The sequence below is a fragment of the Dipodomys spectabilis genome, unplaced genomic scaffold (genome assembly GCF_019054845.1).
Source record: "Dipodomys spectabilis isolate Male_0828 unplaced genomic scaffold, ASM1905484v1 ptg000009l, whole genome shotgun sequence".
NCBI classification, from domain to species: Eukaryota; Metazoa; Chordata; class Mammalia; order Rodentia; family Heteromyidae; genus Dipodomys; species Dipodomys spectabilis.
The window spans coordinates 27,504,561-27,531,454 of NW_024870686.1; the positions used below are offsets into that span (position 1 = coordinate 27,504,561).

At 36.5% G+C, this 26,894-nt stretch overlaps 2 protein-coding genes across 7 annotated transcripts in view; one reads left to right on the forward strand and one right to left on the reverse strand.

Moving 5' to 3' along the window:
• Nucleotides 1-4,131, forward strand: part of LOC122126267 (probable ATP-dependent RNA helicase DDX60) — a 72,403-nt gene extending 68,272 nt beyond the window's left edge. For all 6 annotated transcript variants that reach the window (XM_042700982.1, XM_042700996.1, XM_042700974.1 and 3 more), the window contains 3 exons: nucleotides 312-463; nucleotides 1,503-1,565; nucleotides 3,774-4,131. In XM_042700982.1, coding sequence (XP_042556916.1) covers nucleotides 312-463; nucleotides 1,503-1,565; nucleotides 3,774-3,873 — 315 coding nt within the window. In that variant the 3' untranslated portion in view covers nucleotides 3,874-4,131. The remainder of the gene's footprint in view (nucleotides 1-311; nucleotides 464-1,502; nucleotides 1,566-3,773) is intronic.
• A 2,475-nt stretch (nucleotides 4,132-6,606) lies between these two features.
• Nucleotides 6,607-26,894, reverse strand: part of Anxa10 (annexin A10) — a 39,323-nt gene continuing 19,035 nt past the window's right edge. The window contains exons 4-12 of the mRNA XM_042699940.1: nucleotides 21,864-21,977; nucleotides 19,312-19,402; nucleotides 17,653-17,732; nucleotides 13,557-13,610; nucleotides 13,368-13,461; nucleotides 11,935-12,030; nucleotides 9,933-9,991; nucleotides 7,729-7,851; nucleotides 6,607-6,675 (exon numbers count right to left, since the gene is read on the reverse strand). Coding sequence (XP_042555874.1) covers nucleotides 6,607-6,675; nucleotides 7,729-7,851; nucleotides 9,933-9,991; nucleotides 11,935-12,030; nucleotides 13,368-13,461; nucleotides 13,557-13,610; nucleotides 17,653-17,732; nucleotides 19,312-19,402; nucleotides 21,864-21,977 — 780 coding nt within the window. The remainder of the gene's footprint in view (nucleotides 6,676-7,728; nucleotides 7,852-9,932; nucleotides 9,992-11,934; nucleotides 12,031-13,367; nucleotides 13,462-13,556; nucleotides 13,611-17,652; nucleotides 17,733-19,311; nucleotides 19,403-21,863; nucleotides 21,978-26,894) is intronic.

A 26,894-nucleotide genomic window follows, 5' to 3' on the forward strand; every position in this document is an offset into this window, starting at 1 on the left:
ATGTTTTCTCTTCTGACATGCAACTTCATAAGTTTCTGATGCTCTGTTTGCACAGGCATCTGATCTACATTGACAATCATACAGTTCCGATTCTAAATCAGGTTTCTTTTTTTCTTAGTCTGTTTCTGTAGTTCAGTGGTTGAACTTGCTTTTAATGAAAGCTGTCATTTGCATGGATGGAGCTAAAGTGGCTCCTTTTTCATCATGAATAGTGTGTATTGCTTATGCAAGGGAACTGCTACCAGGTAGCGTGTAAGAAACTACTAACTTGCCTTCCAAATTAACAAGTTTTTGGTGTTTTTGTTTTTTAGAACATTTTACGCACCCTTGGTATTAGTTATGCTCAGGCTCCTTTACTGTTGCCACAAAATTTTGACAGTCAAGGAAGAAGAATGCCACTTAATGCTTACATACTTGACTTCTACAAACATGGCTCCTTGAAAGGGTTAGTCCAGGACAACAGGTATGATCTCTCTCTGTCCCTCTCTCTGTCTCTGTCTCTGTCTCTCCCTGTGTATCTCTAAGGAATGAATTCAATGAATTTGAGAGAAAAATCATCCTTATAACTTCAGATATAGGCTAACCACGATAAACAAATTAGATTTTTTTTTCTTGACAAGTTTAATGGCAACAGACAATGACACATTCTATACTATTTTGGTATTGTTTACCACAAACTCTTGGCATTTAGGCCAGCTTACTTGACACAAAGGAATACACTAAAGATCTAAATATTTGTGAATACTCAGATATATTCCAACTTATTGTTATTCTATTTATTCATTATGAGTTATTTTTATGCTGGATGACAAATGACAGCCCTCGTTGTCTAGTTTTTGATGAGATTAATATGTAAAGAATGTAATTCACATATTTGAAGTCTGAGACCATGACAATTGCTGTAGCTCTTTGGCAGGGAAGGCATTTTCAAATGTACCAAGCAGGGCTAGGTGCCAGTGACTTACTCTTGTAATCCTAGCTACTCAGGAGGCTGTGATCTGAGGATCATGGTTCAAAACCAGTCCTGGCAGCAAAGTTCATGAGACTCTTATCTCCAATTAACCATCCACAAAAGCAAGCAGGAATAAACATTTGGTTTATCTGGGAAGGGAGGAAATGGCTCCAGTGATGAGCATATAGATATAGAGATGGACTTATCAAAATCACGAATTCAATATTTTTAAAGTAAAATATGAATAATCCTTATTAAAGCAAAGAAATGTAAATGCCAGTGCTCTTCAGAAATGTGAAGTATTTGTGAGTTTGTGTGTATGTGTGTGTGTGTGTGTGTGTGTGTTTGAGACAGGGTCTCACTATGTAACCTGGGCTTGCCTTGAACTCATGATACATTTGCCTCAGCCTCCTCAGTGTTGGGATTACAGGTGTGCACCACTATACCTGCAAGACAGTTTTGTTTTCTAAATTTAATTTATTATTGTGAACAAAGTTGCTGTTAAATTAATAAGTGGTACTATACCATTTTTGTCTTTTTTGCTATTTAGAATAAATGAAGGAGAAGCTTACAACTTGTTGAAAGATTTTTCACTCACTGTTAAGTCTATCAGGTATGTTATCTATTTAAATACTCACTTTATATTTTTAATTCGAATTGCAAAATAAGTTGAGTTCTTTTTGTGAAGATGGCATTGAACAACTTACATCTTAGACATTTCAGCTTCCTAGGGAGTTGGCAGAACTTCTCAATACCATGTTGCGTGTTTCTGTGGTAGAAGGAGTTCCAAAATCTATGGATATTAAATTCCACCAGACTCCAGCCTCAGCTCAAGGCATTGTACATTAACAGGCAACAATATTCCAAGGATTTATGGAGCTGAGACCCCAATAGTGTCCATTGTCACAAGCAACGTGTGTCAAATATATGATCACTGAAAGCACCAGCTGAGGGGCATCAAGTCTCTATACCACTTGCATACTTATCAATCTCTTGCTTAAACCAGCATTTTCTCATTTTGGCTTCTTGTATATCCAACAGAGCCCACTGGAAAGTCACATACTATCAAACTTCATATTGATTCCCTCTATCCTTAGTGCTCATTAGTCATCTAATGGTGCCTGGTTAAATGACAAAAGAGCTAAGGGACAGTGCCCAGGCCCTGAGTTCAAGCCCCATGGCTGACAACAAAACATCATCCATTCATATATTCATTTGACAAGTATGTATGGAAGTATTATCAGCTTGAGACACCTGTAAGCACTTGAGATGGAAAATCAGTAAATTTACACTTACTTACTGTAAGGTCCGCTCCTGGATGGCCAGCAGACTCCACCCTCCTCGCAGCAAAGTCTCCACCCAGTACCTGTATTACCTATGCAACTGGGACACCTGGAAGAGGTCACATCTGAATTTGATGTGGCCACACCTTTCCCCGCCCATACCCTACATAAGGCCTAGCGCAGGCCCAGATGCTCTCTCGCTGCTCTTTTCTAGCTCTCTCTGCTCTCTCGCTGCTCTTTTCTAGCTCTCTCTGCTCTTTTCTAGCTCTTTCCTCTCTTTCCCAGCTCTCTCTCATTCCCAGGCCTTTCCCAGCCACGTGGAGTGCCAACCTTGCCTGGTCCCAGCAGGTCTACTGAATAAACCTACCCCTTACCTGAATACCACGTGCGTGCTGCTGTTCTTACTCGGCTACCTCTTTTTAAGAACCTAACACAAAATAATTTCTAGTGGAGTTGAACACACACACACACACACACACACGTGCACACACACACACACATACACACCCCCCCCCCCACACACACATATGCACACACACACACACACTATAGGGAGTGACGCTACTTGGTTTTAGAGAAGGACTCTTGGATGAAATAAAAAAGAAAGGGGCTGGGAAGGTGGCTCAGTGGTAGAGCGCTTGCCTTGCATGCCTGAGGCCTGGGTTGGATTCCCCAGCACCACATAAGCAAGAAGAATAAAGCCGGAAGTGGCGCTGTGGCTCAAGTGGTAGAGTGCTAGCCTTGAGTTGAAGAGCTGAGGGACAGTGCCCAGGCCCAGAGTTCAGGCCCCACACACAACCTGACACCCCCCCCCCCAAAAAAAAAAAAAAAAAAGAAAGGGAATTTATGTTGTACTGTTTGAAAGAGAGAGGTGGTCAAGCCACATGGAAGTTGGTGATGTTTCAAATACTCTTGGTAACAGAGGAACTACATAGAAGATTTTTTGTTCTGTTTCTTCCCTCCCCTCCTCCATTGTTTTTATTTTTATATTTTTGTAGATTCTTACAAAGAATTATTTTTTTGTGTGTACTAGTACTGGGGTGTGAACTCAGAGCCTGGGCACTGCCCTTGAGCTTCTTTTGCTCAAGGGTAACACTCTACCATTCAAAATAGAGCTCTACTTCCAGCTTGTTTGAGTAGTTTCTTAGAGATGAGTCTCACGGACTTTTCTACCCAGGCTAGCTTTCAACTGTGATCCTCAGATTTCAGCCTCTTGAGTAGCCAGGATTACAGGCTTGAGCTACTGGCACACAGCTACAAAGAAATGTTTCCCCCTCCTTCTCCTCTTCTTCCTCCTCCTCTTTTTCTCCCTCCTCCTTCTCTTCTTCCTCTTCCTCCCTTTCCTCCTCTACCTTCTCTTCTTTCTCTTCTCCCCCTTCCTCCTCTCCACTGTCCTCCTCCTCCTCCTCCTCCTCCTCCTCCTTCTTCCCATTTTGTTAATATTACCTCATCATTTTATGGGATATACTTCTGCCTACCAATAATATTTATTGTCACTAAAATTGGTGCTAGAAACATTTCTTTCTTTCTATTTGCAGTGTTTCATTGCGTGAACTGTGTGAAAATGAAGATGATAATGTCGTTTTAGCATTCGAACAATTGAGTGAAACCTTTTCTGAAAAATTTAAGAAAATATAAAAGTGAAAAGCATGCAACTGACGCAAACTATTTTCAGAGAAGTTTTGCAAGTTACATTCATGATACTTGGGGTTTTGTGTCAGAGAAGATTTTGTTACGGAGTGGAGATCTATTGAGGGACAGGTGACAAAAAGTACAAAAATTCTATATGGAATTAAAGAACAAGTTTCTCACTATATTTTAACCCCCGTTTTCACTGTATTTGATGTTGGTATAATTTTGGGAGGGGAAGGAAAAAAACAAACGTTTAAATAGGAATACAGGTGGGCCCATTGCAAAAATGAAATGTACAAGATGCTATGTGGAAAAACGAACTTTACTGCTTTGGGGGGAGGGGGGAGGGGGGAGGAATGGGAGGGCAAAGATGGGAAGGGGAAAAAAGGGAGGAGGCTACAGCAACAACGCTTGATAAGAAATGTACTCATTACCTTGCTTATGTGATTGTAACCCCTCTGTATGGTGTTTTCAGAATAAAAAAAAACCTTATTAAAATACATTTCTCCTCACTGTCCAGATTCATAAAATGTTTCTTAAGGCTAGAAAATGTGATGGAATTACCAGAAAGTGAAATATATTATTTCCAATTAACATAACTAGGACTTTAAGATTTAGATATCTGCTATTGAAATGTTTATTGGAGTAAACAAATTACTTTCTTCTAAGTATGAATGAGATGCTTTAAGGGAAAACATACGACTGATGTTTTGTTTTATTTTTCATTGTATATAAGTGTCTAGAAAATAAACAAGAAATAAAATTGATTATATCTCTTACCCTTGGCAACACTGTGTGAAATAGTTATATCTTTCACTCCATTTGTAGCCAATTATCCATGGAGAAATCTCTGGACACAAATGGTATGACCCTGGGAAGAAATGCATTTGAGAAGAACAGGGAGCTTTCCCTCATCCCTGTCTCCTGGTGGGATCAACTATGGCTTGAACTGCCAAGTAAAGATACCCAGATCCAAGACACATTCATTTTATCTTGACTCTGTGTTTCATGCCTTAGGCCATTTACAACTCTACCTTAAGCCTTCATTTCCTACTTGTATTGTTTCTAGAGACTAGCTACAAATGCATCTCATAGCAAACATTCCTCTTACCTGCTAGTATCCTCATTTCTTTCTGGTCTCATTTACTCATCCCTGTAAAAGCCGAGTGCTTTTTCTGGCTGATCTTGGAGTTCCAGCACACCTCACTCTTCTTAGCACTATCTTCTCCTGGCCTGGTTGCAATAGCTCTTTTTTGCCTATTGTAGCAGCTGCACTTATACCAAGTCTAGATTTGCTTTTGATTTGATAACAGCATGTTGTCACAAAGAAATCAGATGTATTATCTACCCGAAGTATACATTTTCAGAATGTTTCCACTACTTATGAAGCTGGGGATCCTAACAGTTTTCTTCTTCAAGAGTTTTAGCTGGGAAAAAATAATATGTAAAGTACTTCAAAGAGTGTTTTTTTTTTCATGAAATATTATTTATGACCTTTTAGAAATAGAAATCAAACCCAATTTAAAATATCTCATCATAAATCATAACAATAAGGTGAAATCTTGAGAATTTAGTCTTCATTATTATTAAGTGCAACGTGCTCTGAATTGAGCTTAAAATGTCTGATTTCATTCTACCTGTCCAATACTAGATTCAGATTGTATCTTCAACCTTAGCCTCCCTCAGACCAGTAGGAGAAGATTCCCAAAGACTAGACTATAGGCTACTGACAGCACTTCGGTTATCTTCATGGTTCATCATGACGTGGTGACTGGCCTGGCTTAACTTACCACCACATCCTCTGGATCTTGGTGTTAGTGGTTATTTGCTTATATTGGGAGTCCTCAGTGTTAGATGTGGACACTCTGCCTCTGGCAATCCATGTAGAATTAGGCTTTTCCCAATATGTGATCTCTGTAGTTTTTCATTTTTCCCTCCTCATTTGCTGCATCTTGGGAGAGAAGGGACTTGATTCCAATGATGGCCCAATGCATATAACTTCCTAAAGTCAGTTAAGTTGATGTTAAAGAAGTGGAAAATCAACAAGAATGGCTTTTTTTAGTATTTGATTAAGTGCTATTTAAAAAGTAGCTAGGAAGTAGAGCTATGTCTCAAAGTGGAAGAGTGTTCCCCTTGAACAAAAGAGCTCAGGGACCGTGCCCAGGCTCTAAGTTCAAGGCTCATGGCTAACAAGCAAAAAGTAGTGAAATTTCCTTTAACACAAAGGTTCTAAGTACAGCCAACACACACACATACACACAACATAATTCATTCCTAATTTTGCATTGAAGACTCTTGAAATGTTAATAAGTACATTTTGTGTTTTATATATTTTCTTTTAGCTTTATTGTATTTGTATAAGTGTTTATAAAATTCCTCCAAGCAGGATGTCACACAGCGCATCTTCCATAGATTTCCCAAATCATGTGAAGGACAATCTTGAGCAGACTTTCTTGCTGTGGGGAATTGATGATTCACTTTTAAATAAAACCTATTCCAACACAATTTTTTCCTTATTGTTCCATCTTGTTCAATTAATAAATGAATAACAAATACAAATCCAGGATATGTATCAGAAATAGATTTTATGACATGAAATAATTTTAAAGAGAGAAGAAAAATATAATTGTGCAGTTTTATTACTGTGCTAATAGGAGCAAACATCTGACAGAAAATGTTTATTTTGGTGTGTCTATAAAGAAGAGTTCAGGATCCTCCAGACTTTTCCTTCTCCTTATTTTAATAATCCTCCACATCACCAGCACAGATGGCAAGCAGTGCTTTCTCATAATGCCCTGAGGCAAAATTCTGAAAAAAGAGACCACAATATACTCAAAATCTCATAGTGTTTCTAGAAAAGAATCCTAATTCTTCTGAATTGCAGTATAGAAAATCCATGAACCCTTAGCTTTTCTTGAATTATTTTTCTACTTTAATCTAAAGATCTAAGAATTATTCTAAATGAAAGTCATTGAAACAAATATATCATGGTTATTATAATCATTATTATGCAATTTATGTACAGTTGATGCAGCTCTAATGTATATAAATAACTTGCATTAAAATGGAATCTCTTTAATTTATAAAGAGGTGCCTTATTACTATGATTTTATCTAAGTTGTAATTTATATTTATATTATATATAAGTTTTATATTATAAACATATAGTATAAATATATAGAATATACAACATATAACATTTATGTATTCTATCATGTATTATATGTTATGTTATATATTATATAGCATAATATAAAAATTATAAATATCTATATAAGCATTTATTTGTTTTATTTATTATTCATATATTTATATGACACACTAATATAATTATAATTATATAAAATACAGTCTATATTATATAATATAAATTGTATCTAATAAGTAATATATTTGTATTATATTTATATTATTTATTTTATAATTTACTATTATTATAATTATTTAAAATCAATGTGGAGTTTCAAAAGTAAATTGACAATATGTCTTCCAATTACTAGTTGATGTTACTTGGTTATGACTGTACAAGAGGAGAGTTGGACTGGTATATAAATCCTTTTTACATATTTTTCTGGTCCAGGTCATATGTAACTCTTGAAGCACAATGATATGGATTACTATTTGGCATAAGTGCATTAATGATTTTGCTTACACCAGAGAGCTAGAGACTTGCATCATTGAGGTAGCAGTGCTTCCTAGATTGCACCTATTGATACATGAAATGTTACCTGAGTTATTAAAGTAGATCAACCTTACTGAAATATTTTACATTTTAGATTCTCACATGTGAGCATTCAGATTAACAATCCTATGCCCGTTTCATGAAGCATAGAATGTGAGTTAAATCACACACAGACTTACTTTGATATCATGAAACAGTGATTTTCCATATCTCTCTTTGTATCTCTTCCTTATGGTCAGCAGGTCTATTTCACTTCTGGCAATTAGAATCCTGATTACAGTTTTATTATGGAAACCAAAATCCTAAAAGAGACAGAAAAGCAAGAAAGTCAGAACTAATCCCTCAAGTCAGCCTGTCCCAAAATGGAGTGACCTCCTTTTTCTCATTATAGAGATCTGCCCTTCTACCTGCCAGGCTCAGTGTGACATCACTGTGTATGAAGCTCTCAGATCAGATGTGACACCTGCCTCCCCCCCGCCCCCCACCTCATGGTGTTCTCACACTGAATCTTCAGTTACAGCCTCCATTCTGACCCTCCTCATTTCTCCCTGACTCGGCAGTGATCTCTCTTTTCTCTACACTCCTCAGTCTTCATACTGTCTCTTTCATCACAAATCTGATCCTAGGTAAACATTCTTCCCTGTGGGAACAAATACTGAATGGAGACAAACACTACATACATCTATGACAGTGATCACATTTTCATTTTGCAGTCTCACTATGGAAAAATGGTGGAAAATCAAAATTCCAAACAGTTGTTGATTCAAGTTCAAATATTGTAACATACAGAAGTCAGTATGGGTGTATGTATGTCATTCAGAAATGTCTGCGTCAGGTGTTTATTACTTTGCAAATGGAATCCTGGTGACATCTGGTGGCCAGCAAGTAGAATCTAGTTTTTGATGTCTGAATATTTTAGAACCAAAGCACTTTTGAATAATTTGAGGTGATGAACAAATGAATGATCTAACCAAGCTTTCTGTTTTGAACTGTAGATCATTTAAAGTGCCTTGGATGAAAGGCTTAAGGGGAAGTGAAAAGAACTTGGATGAATATTTCATAGTCAAAGGCCTTATACATAAAAATTGTGATGACTTTGATTGAAGATTACTGTGACTGAGAATTTAACTCTCTACTTTCCTCCAAATAAGTTGTGAACACATGAACTTTCCCTCTTTCCGCTTAACACACACATAATAAGGATAAATTTTATTTGTCCTTGGAATAAGTAGCCTTGAGTTTGTTCATAGCTGGAATTATGATTGCTTTTTCAGGGTCTTTCACAAGCAAATAGTTTTATTCTGTCATGGAAGTTGGTTCTTTGAGGAAAGAAGTTGTTGAAATTATCTGATGGCAGTATCTGATATGCTATTTCAAATAAATTAATGTTTAATCAAACCAATCTTTGCTCCTTGAAAATAGAATCAAAGAAAAGACTATGAAATATGGATCATTCTCCTGAAATATGGATCATTCTGTGATTTTATAGCTTATTATACATAAAGACACTCCGTGTACACACAACATATGATCAAATATATTTGTATGCTAGCATATTTTCCCAGCATGCAGGTATTTAATTTCAAGAGATTGGCCTGTACAATTTACTAGGAGTACTGAATATACATGTATAAAACATCATAATGTTTTTAATGTTTTATATAATTCATATGCTATAATAAATTAAAAATAACTTTGAAGATAAAACTCATTGAATACTACATCAATGGTACTATTTGACCATTTTAGTTTTTCTTCATTTTTCAAGGTTATGGCATATGTATACTGACCTACAGAAACCTTTCATTTTTCTACTATGTTCATGTACATCATGGGTAAGTTGTTCTCATAGAAATAATTCCTTCAGAAACCATGTAACTGAAGATCACAGTGAAGCATGAGAAATGTTTCCATTCAATTGCAAAAATGGCTTTAGAGTTTACTATTTTCCAGTATCTCAAAAAGTAACACTTTGAATTGCTTTGCATTTTCGACCTTGAAAAGTGTGGCAGGATTTGTTTGTTTGTTTTAATGAGACTTTCTTCTGCTCCGTGGCATGTGCTTGTCCTTGGTTTAGCATGATGCTTTGAAAATGATACAAAAGTATTTGATTGATCAGTATCTGTAAGTATTGAGAAGTGTGTGAAAGATAGATACCCCAAAGAAATATACACCTTAAGTACATAAATTTGATGCAAAATCCAATGGCTATTTTTATTTGATGAATTGTAAGTTTGGTGTTTAACACTGTTTATCCGCTTGGATTTGTTTTCTTTGAAAAGCATGTATGTTCATAAAAGTTAAGAAATTAGAATCAATATTGAAATGATAGAAGTAAAATTGGTCCTTGGAAAAAATTTTAAGTGATGTGGGTCTTACTTACGTGAATTGCACTATGTAATCTATAAGCAAAGTAGGCTGGTTTGTCTCGGATGCAGAGAACTAGGAAAAACCATAGAGAAGACAGTTGAGTGATAAGACACAATTTCTCGAGATTTTGAGAAACAAACACAACACTTCTTTGACTCTAATACCACCTTTCCATTGTATTATAACTTCAACACTTAGAATAATAGCTACACTGTACTCTGCTGGAAAATATAAAGCAACATTAATAATGATTCTCTTATATTTTCATTCCATCCATCCCTACCTCTTAGAACTCTTAGCTCCTTCAGTTAGCCTGGTGGAGGCAAATTTATTTCTTCAACTGAAAATTTAACAGTGCTTCAAGGAGATCTGGATCATCATGGATGATTAGTTTTTATTATTGAGGGATTTAGGTAACACAGACCTGCACTTCATCCTTCGGAATGCTTTGCATTCATATGAATTCTAGCTGGTTATTCTCGGCACAGTTCATCCTTAAGAGTCTCAGGTCCTTAATAGATTTGCTAGTAGACCCAAAATATTTTAAAGAGAAATTATAATGATCATGGCAAGTCTTAGGCCAGCTTTAGATGTCATCGATGCAAACCTGCTATGGCTTTGAATAGCCTTGAACCTGCTCAAAAATTGTCCTCAATGATTATAGATCTTTGGTAGTTCTTACTTGGATAACTAAAGAGATTCCTAAATGAATTAGTAATGTAGGAGAGACTATAACTTCAAGCAAAATAAAGTCATCATCAATAATCTCAAGGAACTTTTTAAATTTATGAGACCATAAATTCAGCTTTCTCATATGTTTTTAATTACAAAGAAAAGCAGGCCCTGTAGAAAAATACAAAGACATCAATCTTCATATTTTGTGTACTGTTTTAAGGGTTTCGTGAAAACCATCAAAATATATTTATATATTTATGGAACTGCTGATCAAAACTCCTTTACTAGATAACTAGATTTGCTATTTCTAAACTCCCATGCCCATGTATGTTTGTGAATAGAAAATCACAATATTCACTTATTTAACAAGTATCTTTCTAGGTGATTGCTGTTAAGTACCAACTATAGGAATGTTTCAGTAGGAATATTTCAGTAAGACTCTTCATAATATCTGCAAGGTGTGCTGGAAATCATAGCACAAAGTAAAGCCCATGTGGTTTCCAGTAATGTTTATGAATGACTACCAGCTCTTTTCTCTCTACAGGAATGTGTTAGGAAGGAGAGGAGGTATGCCTGTTTCAGAATAGCCTGCCAAATCACTAATAAATAACAGCATGGTAAATCTCTTTTGTATAGTGGGATTTATTCCTAAAGGTAAATTTATTAGAGATAGTAACAAAAACAAAGAGCCTAAGCCAACAATCCCTTTGCTTCTTAAAGACAAGAAAGACATCATAGTGCCCCCTTGCTAGCATTTATCCAAGAATGAAGTCAGCGAATGAATGTCAAAGAACAACCTTGTGTGAGAACTTTAGTTCCTGATAGATGGCATCTGAAAATTCTGTGTATCCTAGCATAAAAGATGAACCAGTTTTTAAGGAGATATGCCAATTTATTTATTTATGAAGAGAAGAGCAGGAGAATATGTAGATATATGCATATATATATATATATACATATATATATATATATACATATCCTACACAGTTAATAAAAGTAAGGGAAGGGGCAGGGAGGGAGGCGTGGATAAGAATATTGAAAGAGGTGACATGGATCAAGGCTCATTGTATTCATAAACCAATTTGTTGACTGCCAACTCCTTTGAACAACTATTTAAAGATAATAAAAAAGATTAAAAAATCATTAGTTGTCAGTTTGGTGCTTTGTATCACTTGCTGACAGACTTTCCTTGTAAAGAGCTTACAGCGCTCTTATATGATGGTGTTCAGGGAAAAATGACTCAATAAAGCATTTATTCATTTACCTTTAATGCACATGAAACCAGTTAGCATTCATTGTGAAATAAAAGGTTACTGTATAGCCTATAAATTACAACTTACCAATTGCCACTAGCAGTTCTTGAAAGTATCCATCATAACAATCATTAATGGCATCTACTAAGTCTTGCCCAGAGATATTTTGAAATTCCTGGAAAACTTCAACACATGATACATTTAAAAGGAAATATTTTTTTACGAATGTAATAATTTAAAACATAAGTATCAATTAGCTTACCATACTCAGTAGAGATAAAAAAGTTATCTTTCAAATAACTGAAAATACTATTATCAGTTGTGTGATCATCTATCCTTCTAAACAAATACAATTTAAGTAGAGTTGGAATAAATTTGGACTCAAAGACTTGCTTTTGCTCTTCTGCCAGGGAACAATGTCTACCCTTAGTGGGGCTCAGTCATTTACTGCTGACTTAAATTGAGGAGAAAAGCATGGCTAGTCAGTATTTGTGCATCTTTTGTTTAGGATACACACACATACACACACACACACACAACTTAGAAAAACAACAAATTGTCTACTGATGTTTAAATATGAAAGTCAAGCGTAAGAAATCCTCCTAGTGATAATAAACAAAACAGACATAAAAATCTGTAAAGAATAGAGTTTAACAGCTGAGAATTATGCGTCTTTATTTCAGGAAATTATTTGTCTGGCTTTCTCCTAGGAAGACTTTAGTTTTCACCCATTTTTGCAGCAAATTAGAGACAATGAGGCACCTCATTTTTATATTATTTTATACTTATTATCTGGAATTGACATATAAGTATAATCTCATATGTAAGTAACCTTTATATGGGTATAGAAGCAGGATTGGAACCAGGGAGGCCATTTAAAACAAATTTTGTTTGGTGGGGGGTAGAGAAGGGAGAAGGTTCTTGCTTTGTAATGTAGGTTGGCTTTCAATTGAGTTTCAATTGAGTCTCAGCTTCTCCGGTGTTGGGAATCACAGAGGTGCGTTACCATGCCTGACCTTAAAAATAATGTTAACGACTTCTTTCACATAAAAAGCTTTTCAAAAAATAAGGGGGAAAGAGAGGTGCACGTATTTCAAGAAAGTTAAACAAAGGAGTTCACCTCTGAGGCCAGTATGGCAGAATTAAAGGGCAACAGTCACCATGGCTTTGATTCATTGTGGGTTGAGTAACTACATGCCCTCATCACTTTTTAAGACAACCTATGACCCACAGAGTAGGAAGTGGTATGGTGTCTCACAAACAGTGATCATTGTTATTTAAAGAGTCAGTGTTTGAAGAGACTAGAATTCAGTTACTGGAAAAACAAACTTATGAGGACCTCCACCCCTCCCATTAGTTCTATCATTTGATGTGTTTTTATGAACATAAGTTACACTACATGTCTTCGTGATAACTGATTTATTTTGATGTAACATTTCTTCCTTTGCTTTCTAGCCCACCTGTAACGTTTTGTTATCTAATTGGTTAAGTGGCCACAAAGCAGTTGAATCCCTAATTACCTAGCCACAGCTGCTGATAGCTCTTGTTGCACAGGATCATCTGTAGCATGGTTTTGTGCTCCCCTGTCTTCTGCTGACAGGCTTCCCACAGGACCTGGAATACCACACAGTCATGAAGCAGCATCAGAATCAGCTCAAAGCAATCTAACAAAGGTCCTGATAATCAGGCACAGAGCTAATTCTAGTTACCATTGCATCCTGAGAAGCCATTGCAGGGTTTGTGTATCCTTCCTCCCTGGTTCCCTGAAAAAATAAGCAGAATGTTCCTTTGAAATGTTCTTAATTGATACTACCCCACTGGGATTATTGGGATAACTATTCCAGAACCACCACACACTGGTTATTCCTGAAAAAATTCTGTCTGTATTTGGAATAAGAGTATTTCTTAAATAAGTCAGGAAATACTAATAATAGGTTTTAAAAGGTGGGAGTTGATATAATTCTTTAATTTTTCTTGCAACAGTGACAAACCGGAAAATTCAAGGTACTTTCTATTTTTCCAGTTCTCTGTGCAGTATCTTCTTTTCCATCAAACTGAAACCCACATTCAAGATAACTTTTCCCCCAAAATTAATGCTCTCTAGAAATACCCTTAAATATACATACCCAGAGGTGTGATTTACTAATCTCTTACCCTTTTCCCATCAAGGTTACAATCAAGATTAATTATTATAGGAAAGCTTTTCTTTAAATTATGATGAGGGAGTGGTTACCAAGGCTTCTTCCACACTGTATCTTTTTTAAGACTCTGCAAATGGCCACATTGCTGTGAATTCAGTGACATAGCTAGTCTAGACAGGGGACCATCCCTTGAACTTTCTTATGTTTATTTCAGTCACTAAGTAGCATGGATAGAATCTCCAATTCTTTTTCTGTTCCAGATTGAGAAATTGGCTCTTAGACAACTTCATCTCTGTGTCCATTTACCTACTGTAGGAGTACATTTCTTTTGCTTGTTCAGGTGGCACCAATTGGCCTCCTTGTTATTCCTAATTCCTGTTGTGTACTTTCTTGCTTTAGACTTGTTTCTAACTTAATACATTGCCTGAATCCTATCTATTGATTGGTTGGCTCACTCTTTTATTTGTGTCTTTTCTCAAAACTCATCTTTACAGAGAGAACTATTCTATATAATCTATATAGAAACTATTCTATATAATTATATAGAACAATCTATATAATCTTACAACCCGCCACTCTGCCCAGTCCCCACATGCCTGTCTCTGAGTACCCTGCTTTGCCATATTTTATCACCTTCAAAATTCTATATTATGTGCTTATTTACTAGATTTCAGATTAAAAGTCCACACTAACCTTGATACGAGTTTGATAAGGTCTGGGATATTTGTCCCTTTTGTTTAATGATCATTTTCAATTGTTTAAAGCCATGCTTGGAACATTGTAAGTGTTCACGAAATGCTCTTTGGAAAAGTAAAGAATTAACTTCAAAGATCGATGAACAGATGTGGAAGACTTCTGGGGGGCTTTGCCGGTTTTAGTGATCTTCAGTCTGACTATGTAGCTAAGGTAATGAATGCTATCCTTGCAAAGTTTGTGAGAAACAGTTGAGCTTTCGTAACTAATAAAAAATAAAACTGCTACTACTACTAATAGTTTCTTATTATAATTTATGTAGAACTTTCTTACTAAAAATTTCTCTTACAATTGAGAAATATTATTTAAAATGATAATGTTCTTGGAGTTCAGCCTGAAACAAAGTCCCTCTGATGGCTTTCCTTGGCAGAGAATTGCCAGGAGTATTTTAAGCAGATGGTGGATTAAAAGAATGTCAACTTTTTCCAGAAAAACAGAGTCAAGCTTGCATTTTATGTTAAGGAGCCTGAGTTAGCAGCCTGGTGGGTTTACTTGGTATCAAACCAGAGAAATGACACCAATGGATATGGCATCCAAGTAAGGATAAGATACAAATGTGACTGGAACAAATGAATGGAAGTCAAATTCATCAGAAAATAGTTGAGTCAATACATTGGGAAGGGGTGATTACAAAGATGATGCCCTTAGCATCCCGAAGACCTCACCCTATGGGTTTGAGAAATGATCCTCCAGGGAGTACTGAAGGCCAGGCTGAGGAACCAGCTACCACCTGGGCAGCTTCTATTCTTTCTCTTTGAGGAAACATTTATCATCTCCAGTGTAATTTATCCACATTGATTAATTAATCTCCAAGTGCCTAATTTTTCATTATCTGACAGATAATTAGACCCTCCACAAATCTAGTGTGGTGAAAGCTCACAGGAAATGCTGTGAGCCAGTTTAATGACTGGCATTCGTTTTCAAGAAAGATGTGTTCCAGCTCAGTTATTTCCTTATTAGAAATATTTCTGGCAGAAAACCCTGTGTAGATTAAGTGCAAGATCTCTCCTCCTAGAAAATAGAATAATGATATTTTTAAACATCTCGCAATTCATGGGTACCTTAAAGCTCCTATGCTCTAATTCCCACAGTCTTTATTAATTCACAGGAGGGGTGTGTCTGTATTTTAAGAAGGCTAAAATGATGAAAGCCATGCATAGTCTTTCCTTTGATTCTGCATGTCAGGATGCACAGGGAAGCAGAAGACATGGTTGTAACAACGGAAAGATTATAGAAAATTTGTACTGGAAAGGAGTGGACAGAAAGGGTTTAGAATTTTAATTTACAAAGCAACATTTTGGGTCTCAAGAAGGTTAAATCCAAGGGCCTACAATTGAAAGGCAAACAATCTGGTAGGTCTCTGTACACTTGCCCAAACTGAGCAGCAAAAATAGAGTCCTCAAGGAGTTAGGAAACCCCAGCATCACTTCCAACAAGGGAGAAGAAGGACCTCTCAGGGTTTGTGAAGAGTAACCACAGAAACACTTAGCTTAAAACCTCTTGGAGATAGCTGGCACTAGAGTGGTGCAGGAAAAGAAAGGAAGGATGCATGATGATTGTTTAACTGTTTTTGTCTGGCTATTCTAGTTCATCAGCCAGGAGTGTGGGGCTCTGGGTCTTACGATTCTCTTTCTTGACTCCTCTTGCAGAGTCTCTATCCTGGATACCAATCTTTCACTGAATTCCCACCAAAAAGGATTCTGTTTCTGCTTTCTTTCCACATTCTTTTGTGCAACTGTCTAACGAAATTCTTCGTTAATGACTCAGTAGTGTTTTATACTCAGTTAGTTAGGAAAGGCTGTAGACGTGGACATATTTATTTCATTTCAGATACATTTCCACACCCACCCAAAAGAAAATCAAACAAAAAATTCCTGCCTTGAATACATTTTCCTGATTGGTAGTACATGCATGTTATCCAACTCTCAGATGGTTGAAGCAGGAGAATAATAAGTTCAAGACCAGCATAGGTCTCATTGTGAGATACTGCCTCAAATAAAAACCATACAAAAAGAAACATTGCTTGCTCTGTGAGCTTCTCTGTTCTCTTTGAGTAGTTAAGAGCTGAACATTGACTCACTTTTGTTTCGTATTCCTGAATACCTTTGCTAAATAGCGTGACAGGCAGGCATATAAAATTATATATAAAACAAAAGATAATCAGACCTTTTCATAGTATCCTTATCACAATGTTTACATATGAGATGCTTTTAAGAAATGGCAATTGTGTAACAATAATTATATATGATTTAGTAAAGCAAATGACAGAATATAATTTTAATTCCAAGGAAGTTCATCATTGGTAATTCCATAGTATAACAGAATTTTTAATACAGAGCAGAGAGATCTGATGCCTTCACCAAGAAACCAAGAGTCTATAGGATTCAATTAAATTCTGTCTTTTTGTAAGACCATTGAGAGGTAGAATCTTATATTTTTCTTTGTTTCTTCATCTCTACAGTGCTTGTAAGAACATTTAAAGAGCTTTTAAGTGATGAATCATATAGTACGTATATAGCTGTGTAGAAAAGTTAGTCGTATGCCACAAACAAAATCTCATAGATTTGAATGGCTTAACAAATGAGAATAATTTCTATTTTGAATCAAAAATTACAATTGTAACATCTTAATTTTTAAATTTTCACAGGATAGCTAAATTTTTATGCATATATTTACAATTAGTTAAAGTCTGGTAAACCTTATGTTTTAGAAGAGCTGGGTGCACATTCATATTTATCTCCCTATCAAAGATAAGATTCTAGTTGATTTTTTTAATCTGGCTGATGGGTAGTAAATATTACTATGAAAAATAATGAATTATAATATACTCGTCTTCTGTCTTACTTTTTGAAATGTTGTATGCCTATTCTTTTAATAGCACAAGAGCAGTATGAATTTTTCAATATCTCACCTGGACCAAGTTCATCAGGGTATCTCTGAAATGTCCCGAGGTCTCAGAATAAATGTCTTCTTGCAGGTTAGAGCTGTATTCTGGACAAGGAAATATCCACATTTAGAGTATGGTTTTATTGTATTTTATTTTTATTAATTTTTTTGGTGCCAGTCCTGGGCCTTGATCTCAGGATCTGAACACTGTCCCTGAGCTTTTGTGCTCAAGGCTAGTGCTCTAGCACTTGAGTTATTGTTCTGGCTTAAAAAATATTGCTATTATAGAGGTGAGGTACATAGGGGTTATACTTAAATAAGTCAGGGAAAGGGTACATTTCTTTTTGGACAATGTTGCCCCTTCCCTCAATCTACTTCTGGCTATTGTGGTGATCAACTGGAGACAAGAGCCTTATGGGCTTTCCTGCCGAGGCTGGCATGAACTATCAGTGACAAGAGTGTGGTTTATTATAGATCCATGTACCCTTGTGCTTTGACTGAGTTGATGCCCTTCTCCACGGTAATGAATATAAAGCATAGGCAATACAATTGCCATGTTAAAGTCTTTTTAGTCAACAAACTATCTTCCAAAGGAATCTGTGAGTTAGTTGTAATTTTGTCAAAGGGCTCATTGTCTTAAAAAAAACCCAAACTTAACTACATTCCAAATTTGAGAAAACCTCTCTAATTTCTCGGTTTATATAGTGTGCTGCCCACCTGAGCATTTTCCCCAAGTGCTTCATCTCATTGGGATATTTTAAGAGAAGCATCTTACTTCACCTCCCTTGGAAAAGTCTTGTTTCAGGTCATCGTGTGGATATTGCATAATACACAATGGAATGGGACTTAAGGCATTGACTTTTCTTAGAAAATGAAGACAGTTACCCTTCTTAACTGTGTAAAAACCTAACTTCTTGGGTGGATTGCAGGTATTAGGAGATTTATAGACAGTGAACATTATGTTGCTAGAATTTGTTGAACAATGATTATACTTTGTCTGTATTCCTGGAATCTCCTGGGAAAGAGATAAAATCCCCTTACATCCAGGTTCTGGCTGTTTTCTTGTCATAGTGAAAACATTTTCTGCGTAGCTACTTATAATTACATCCTGGGGGAAAATGCTTGATTTTTCTAGGAAATCATTTGATTTTTTGTTTGCTAATCATTAATTTTACTTAATGAGTTAATTGGTCTTGAGTAAGTCCTATTTTTCTTTTTAAATATTCTTGTTTCTATTACTCTTGTTTTTATGATAGATACATAATAATCTCATGTATTTATGATGCATTCAACCATGGGTACATTGTATAATGATCAAATATGAGTAATGAGTATAATGATCACCTTTTGTCATCTTTTAATGGTAAATTCATTCACAATCCCCTCGGCCGGGTCTTTTGAGATATGTGAAGTATTACTGTCAACTCTGGTCATATTAATATGAGAACTGACTCCTCTTATCTCAATGTACTATTCAACTAACATCTCTTCAGCCTTCCTCCCTTCTGCGCCCTTGGGCATTAGAAACTGCTATTCTAATCCAGTGAGTCATATTTCCAATGTGAGCATGACTTAGAATCCTTCAAAAATACATAAACTGGACTATTCTTCTGTGTTAAAAATACAAGGAACAAATACAAAAAATACTTAGGTATAATATATGCTTATCTCCATATATTCTTACGCAAACAATAGGCTTCTCGCATCTGGTAAATTTCTCCATTTGTCCTGGAAGCTAAAATATCGATGAGGCAATTCTCATCAGTGCCTGCTCCCTGGAAAGACAAAGACAGAGAGACACAAAGGCCATTTCTATGTGGAAGGAAAGTTTAACTGAGCTACCATATAGCAACAAAACATTCCTGCTGTCCTCAGAGGTAGCAGAGCAGAAAGGAAGAAGAGAATGTGTTGACTAAGTTATGGAACCAACCCAGATGCCCCTCAGTAGATAAATGGATCAAGAAAATGTGGCATGTATATATATATATATATATATATGTGTGTGTGTGTGTGTGTGTGTGTGTGTGTGTATATACACAATGGAATTCTATGCCTCCATCAGAAAGAATGACATCGCCCTATTTGTTAGGAAATGGAAAGACTTGGAAAAAATTATATTAAGTAGACCAGACACAGAGAAACATAGGTCCCATGGTTTCCCTTATTTGCAATAACTGGTATATGTCTAGGACAAACAGAAAAGACCAAAATCTATGTACATATGACCATATAAGATGATGCTAAGTGAAATGAATCCCAAGACAGGGACACAATGGTTTTATCTTTCTTGCTATTGTATTTATAACATACTACATGACTGTTATTTCTTTTTAATGTTCTTCCTCCATGGTATAACCCCTGTTTTCACTATTTGATGTCGGTGCCCTGCATCTTGTGTATACATTTTTATAATTTGGGGAGGGGAAGGGAAAGAACAAAATGCCTAAATAAGGATACAGGTTGACCCATTGTAACAATGAGATTAGATATACAAGACACTATGTTGAAAATGAACTTTACAATTTGGGGGTGGGGAGGGAGGAGTGGGGAGGTGGGGAGGGAATGGATGGTAGGGGAAAAACAAAGGAGGAGGTAACAGTGCTCGATAGGAAATGTACTCATTACTTTACTCATGAAACTGTAACCCCTCTGTACACTATTTTTTACAATAACATATATATATATGTATATGGGAATGTGTAAAAAAAGATTCAATTTAACTGTAGCTATGCTATGTCCTAATTGTTTGATTCCCCCCTGAGGGTAATACTAACAAGGGGAAACTCTGTTCTTCTGTTTAACAGAAGCAAGCAGAATGTTTGACTCCAGGCCTTATAATTGCCCAAGGACTTTTGGGAACCTGTCCCTGTGTTTTCCTAAGTGTAGGCTTTTGTACAATTGCTCTACACTTTTGGACTAAGCACCAACCATATGCATCTGAATGTGTCCACTGTGACGGTGATTTTAATGTCAAAACACCTTTTCATGCTTACATTCAGGAAAGCTGCAGGAGTCTTGACCATTTTAGGAAATATTGATATAAAATTATCAGTGACATATGATCTTATACATATTGGTCACAATGGCAGAAAGATATTTTGGTAAAAATTTGGAGTTGGCATGCAGCATTAAATAAAGTGATTTGTCGCAATTTGTATGAATTTATACCACAGCTAGCTATGATGATGAACATCTATGTTGGTTTGCTTACTGATTGGATTGGTTGATTGGTTATCTTTTGCTTATTCTTGCCACACTCTGTTTACAGAGTACAGTAATCTGACCATTAGCATGTGCCATGTTAGAATGACTTCAACAGTTGTACACACGGTCAAGGCCAGCATTTGAAAGGAGTATGACTGTTTTCCCCACATATCCAGAAACAAAGTCTGTAACAAACCTGTAGTCAATTTGTCTCATGGAAATCACTTTTCTGCAAAAAAGTGTAATTCTAACCTATCAGAAGCAAAGATTTGAAGCACAAGCAGTAGTTGTAAAGGATTATCTAAAGGTCATAAAATAATGCAAATTTGATTTTTATTTTGTCTCTAATTCAGTGTCTTAGTTGGATTCAGAATCAAATCCTTCCATATAACTTTCAAACACAAGATTTTTAAAAATCCCTTTCAACATAAAAGTGTATACCAAGGAGAGCACTCAAATATGAGTAACATTGGGAGCTATTTTGTTTGTTTGTTTAAATCTCACTTGGAGATGGCTTAGTACATTTGATTTTTGTACAACCAAAGAATGAGCTAATCTAAGCCACAGAACTCTGGAGATGCATTCTTCCTAACAAGACTACAACGAAGTAAGGAGACTGGTTCTATGCTTCCCCTAGATAATTAGCTCTTGATTTCCCCTGATTGTTTCCCTGGATGGTTTGCTTTTCTATTAGGTTTAATTGTGCTCATCTGGTTTGCTTCGCTCATGTACAACGCTTTTGTTGGGTTTGATTCCACACACGTGGTGCAGTTTTGGCCTATAGAAGCTTTGTGCTAGCTGCATTTGGGTTGCTGGTCTTTGAGATGAGAGTCCAGGTGGCGTCTCTGTTTCTCACAACTGAGTTTCCTTACAACACCTCACTGGGCCACCTCATTTTCCCAGGCATATAGTGGTGTAAGTCATCTTTCTTATCTTCCCCAGCCATACAAATAAGAAGCATCCAAAGACAGACTTCTCCCTATTGGCTTAGCAGTGTGTGCAGGTGACAGGTGTTTTGGGTTAGATCACTACCTTCATGGCATGCCAGAGTTCGTGAGCATCGTAAGATGGGGGTGGGTACATGAGGCCCACCATAACTTCTTTGAAGTGAGAAGAAAGTTGTTCTTTCAGATCCCCAATCAGGTCCTGTGGGAAGGAAAAATGGAACATCCTCTCTCAGTTAATGAGTTTACGAAAGAAATGAGGAAATTGCAGGCAGCCTCTCCCTTTTCAGTGTCTCATTTTGATTCCACCCTTGGATTCCACCAGTAAAAGAAGCTGAGGGTTTGAAAGACTGATTTGCTCACGTCTATGCATGACAGCACACGGTCAGATCCACACAGAAGAATTTGGGCCTAAATACTTCAAAGATGAAATCTGAGAAATGTTAGTTAAAGGTTCTTGGTTTCCTTGGACAGAATCCTTAAAGGATCAATCCTTATACATTTTATTTTTTATAATTTTATTTTATTTCTGGGTGAGTCCTCTTTCAGAAGTGTCCTTAGTAATACCTTGGTCAAACCTATTATGCACATTGATTAAATAATCTTAGACATTGCTCTGAGGAAATTGTCACATTATTTAGAATAGGAAAATTAAATACTTAAAGAGTAAAACAAACATTTAGTTCTCAGAATACAGGTAGATAAAGTATGAAACTGGTACTTTTACTTTTTTGCCTTTTACTTTTCTAGTACAAAAGAATTGAAGAAAAAATAGGCCGAATTCTTTTTCTGTAGGCCGATAACAAAGACAACTGATAGATGCTTAAACTTTGTTGTCTCTTGCTAAAATATATACAGAATACCTAGTTCTACTGAAATGTGCTGTGCTTCCAAGGTGACTCAATAATAGAAATTCAAGCAGAAGATACAAAAATGGATAATAACCTCTCCTGGGAGAAAAAAAGTCATAATTTAATTCAACGTTTAAAAGGCTGAAAAGATATGAAAATAAACAGTGTTCAGGACAATGGAAATGTGGTTCAAGTGGTAGAGTGCCAGCTATGAGAAGAAATAATAGAGCAAGACTAAAAGAGCATATGGCATTGAATCAAGCCCCAGGACCATCACACACACAAACACACACACACACACACACACACACACACACACACACACACACACACACACACACACACACAGAGTTAATAGAGTTCAAAGGCAGAGAAGACATGGCTAGAACATGGCTAGAACAGAACATACATCTAAAATTCTCATGCCACCTTTATGTAAATATCAACTTGATTTGAAATCTAAGTGCTTTAGGGCAATTTCAGATGTCAATCAGTTAGGTCAACCTCCCCTTCAAGTGCAGAGAAGAAAGGCCCTGATAATGGAAAACATAGAAGATTGATGACTATAACTAGTAACACTTAGCAAGGGCTCATTTGCCTCTGCCGGAGGTATAACAACGATTACCTCATTGCCTTAGTCTTATGAATTAGGAGCTGTGATAGTCATATTATATAAATGAGAAGCATGGTAATAGTCAAGTTATATAACTTGACAAGAAGTTACAGAACTCAACAAGAGAGTGACCGGTTCTGCATTTGAAATCAAGCATTCTTACCCCACCCCCTGCCCCCATCTTTTGGAAGCTGCTCCTGAGACGAGTGATGAGTGAAGCAGACAGGTTGTGAACATGACATTTCTAGACACTTCAATCTGGCGACCTTGCATTGAATATTTAGATGCAAATGGATCAACTCAATATGCCTTTATCATGAGAGGAGATGGGAACTTGGTGGATGATGGAAAACAAAACACTAGAATTATCACCTGTCCTGGGACATCTTCACTGAAACTAAATTTATTACTTGCCATCAGTCTTTGAATTTTGCTGTGCTGTATTTTGATGATTGTATTATATGATAAAATTTTTATAGGTATATTCCTCCCCCAACACCATACCAAGTCTACTCCTTAAAGATACAGACTTTCTCAGAGGCTTCCCTATATTCAGTATATAGCTCTAGTATGGGACTTGATATGCAAAATGTGTATAGAATGCATTTAATATGCATGTGAATACATTAACAAATGAAAGAAATGAGACTGGAAAGAAAAACCTTAATTTATGGATCTGTTTAAAGAATAAAGGACATGTTTATGCTGAAGAGGACTTGAGCATGGATATCTTTTGTCTAATCTCTAGTCATACTTGTTTGATCAACTACCCTCTTTCCATAGAGAGTTTCTTTATATATTTCAGCATTTTATGCAAATGACTGAACCTTTATGTATTCTGCTATAGATTGAGATTGGTACTACCACTAGATGGTGCAGTGAATCTATTTTGTAACTCAGGTGTGTGTGTGTGTGTGTGTGTGTGTGTGTGTGTGTGTGTGTGTGTGTGTGTGTGTGTGTGTGTGTACGTGCAGATACCTGTATCTGTAGCACTTTTGTAAAAACAAATTTAATGAACATAGTTCATATGAAAAATCACATATCTTCTGATGTCTGTTTACAATATAATTTTTAATTCTGTTTAAAGTATCAGCTATGAGATTATAAATACATTTTTCCTCTCCTTTTATGTTATTTGGTGATCCTAGGGGTTAAACCTAGTGTCTTGTCAGAAAGGGCTCTGCCATTGAGCCATGCCCCTCAGAACTTTTGGCTTTCATTATTTTCCAGGTAGGTTCTTACTATTTGATCTCTCTGGCCTGGACTCAGCCATCTGATTAAAATTTTCCATGTTGCTGGGATGACAGGTGCGTACCACAATGCCTGTTGTTTATTGAGTTCAGATCCAATCTTTTTTTTTTGCATAGGCTATCCTAAACTTGTGATCCTCCACATCTGAGCCTCCCAAGTAGCTAAGATTGTATATGTCTACGTGAGTGCCACCAGGTCTGGCTCTTTTATTTTTTACAACAAATAAAATAATTGCTGCATTTTTTGAATTTTCCATCAGTAAAAGCACATGACTGCATCCCTAGAAATGGGACATTGCTATCACTTCCATGCTACAGCCCTGTGCCAGGCGCCATCAGTATTCTCTCATAATAGCACAATAGTCTTCCCACGAGTTTCCCTTCTGTGCATGCGCCCTAGATTCTCCCAACACATCTGATAGTTTTCAGCAAAATCACAACTCATCAACCCCTTTTCTGCTTAAAATGTCCTACTCTATACTCCACAATAAGCTCTATCATTTCTTTTACATTACTGAGCTGAGAAGAACACACAATATGTGTTTTGTCTCATGTAAATGTCAGTTGTTACAATGCGTGACACAATTCATGACGTACTTGTGGCCACTTCTCTCCCCTCATCACCTGCTCTTCTCTTTGCTCTTGATTTCTCTCTTCCAGCTGCCACCAGCTACTTCCTCATGGAAGAGCAGATCCACTCTGCCCATAGAACCCTTGTTCTTACTCTTCACTCTGCCTTTATGTTCCTCCCTACTATATGTATGTGAGCCTCCTCATTGTTTAAAATGACATCTAAGGTATACATCTGCAATCTCAACTACTCAGAGGGTGGAGATTGGGAGGATAACACTTCAAGGGAAAACCAAGCAAAAAGTTAGGGAGACTCTTATCTCAACAAACAAGATGGACCTGGTGGTGTCTACTTGTCATCTCAGCTACTCAGGAGGTAGAACTAGGAGGATCATGGTCAGAGGCTAGCCCAGGAATAATAGGAGACCTAATTCAAAAAAAATAATGAATAGCACAAAAGGGCTTGTGGGTATGAATCACGTGGTAGAGAACATACCTAGCCAGCATGACATCCTTGTTTCAAACCTGAGTACCTCCAAATAGAAAATAATACTTTGAGGTCCTCAATAGTTTCTATACTTCTTGCCTGGCTATCTTACTCCATAGTACTTATGGCCTTCTAACAGGACAGACTTTGCAGCTTTATGGTCTTTCTCACTCAGGTAGACTATAAACTTCATCATGGCAGTGGTTTTGGTCTGTTTTGTTCATGCTATGTCACCGGTCCGTGAAACTGCAGCTGCTAGCAAGCGAGCACTTCGAAAGTAGATGGAAATTAAAGAATGAATACATGGATGCATCGGATCATTAGTAATTCTACAATTATTCATAAGCAGTCGTTCTTAGCAATTCAAAGGTGAACAAAAAGTATTCTCTTCTCTCTCTCAGTTTTCATTTGCAGAGGGCTCAGGAATACAGAAATTATAATTATGTTATTTCCCTGATGGAAGGCTGCAGTACTGAGAATAGCATGATATTATGAGACATGCAGAAAGGGATAATACTTTCAATTGGGAATATAAATATTGAATAATATGTTTAAATTACTAAACCTCACACATTCAAAAAGAAGCATTCAAAGAAGTACTTTACTTAGTGTCTTGGATTCCCACTTGCAGTTATATAAAATAACTTACCAGGTGGAACTTTTGGGATGTGACTTTCTTAAACTCACTGTTACTTTTTAAAATTTTTCTTATCTTCTCAAGACTTGCTTTCCAAGCAGACTGCCTGAATCCTTGTTTGGCCCCGATTTAAAGTAAGGAACACTCGCTTTTCAGATTGAACTATTCACGTTCCTCATGAAATTATCTATTACCCATGTTGCAACTCTTCTGTCCACTTTGCTTAAGTGGGCAATAAAATGTCTAGTCTCCTCAATATTTTGCTTTTCTGAGTATGTGCACAATCCTTGAGGGTTCAGGTGGTGAGGACATTCAGGATTCAAACTTTGGCAGTTTTAATATGTTATGTTTCTCTAAAAACCAGACCAAAAATGATCAGGCACCTAAACTTCTATTAAAAATTGAATCATTAAATAAACTAAAAATATGTGTGAAATGTGGCTGTCTGAAACAATATTCACTTACCACCACAAATTGGTGAGAAGCAGAAATAACACAAATTCTACCGGTGGACATCATTGCTTAAATGGAAAGATAATAGAAAGAGGAATATAAATTAAAAGAATATGAAACTGCCATAGTTTGAATCTTGAATGTCCTCTCCAACTGACCCCTCAAGGATTGTGGTTTAAATGCTTGGTTCCTGGAGTCACTAACAGAGGTTGCTTGGGCCTTTAAAAGGTGGAACCTAATGAGAATTCCTTAACTCAT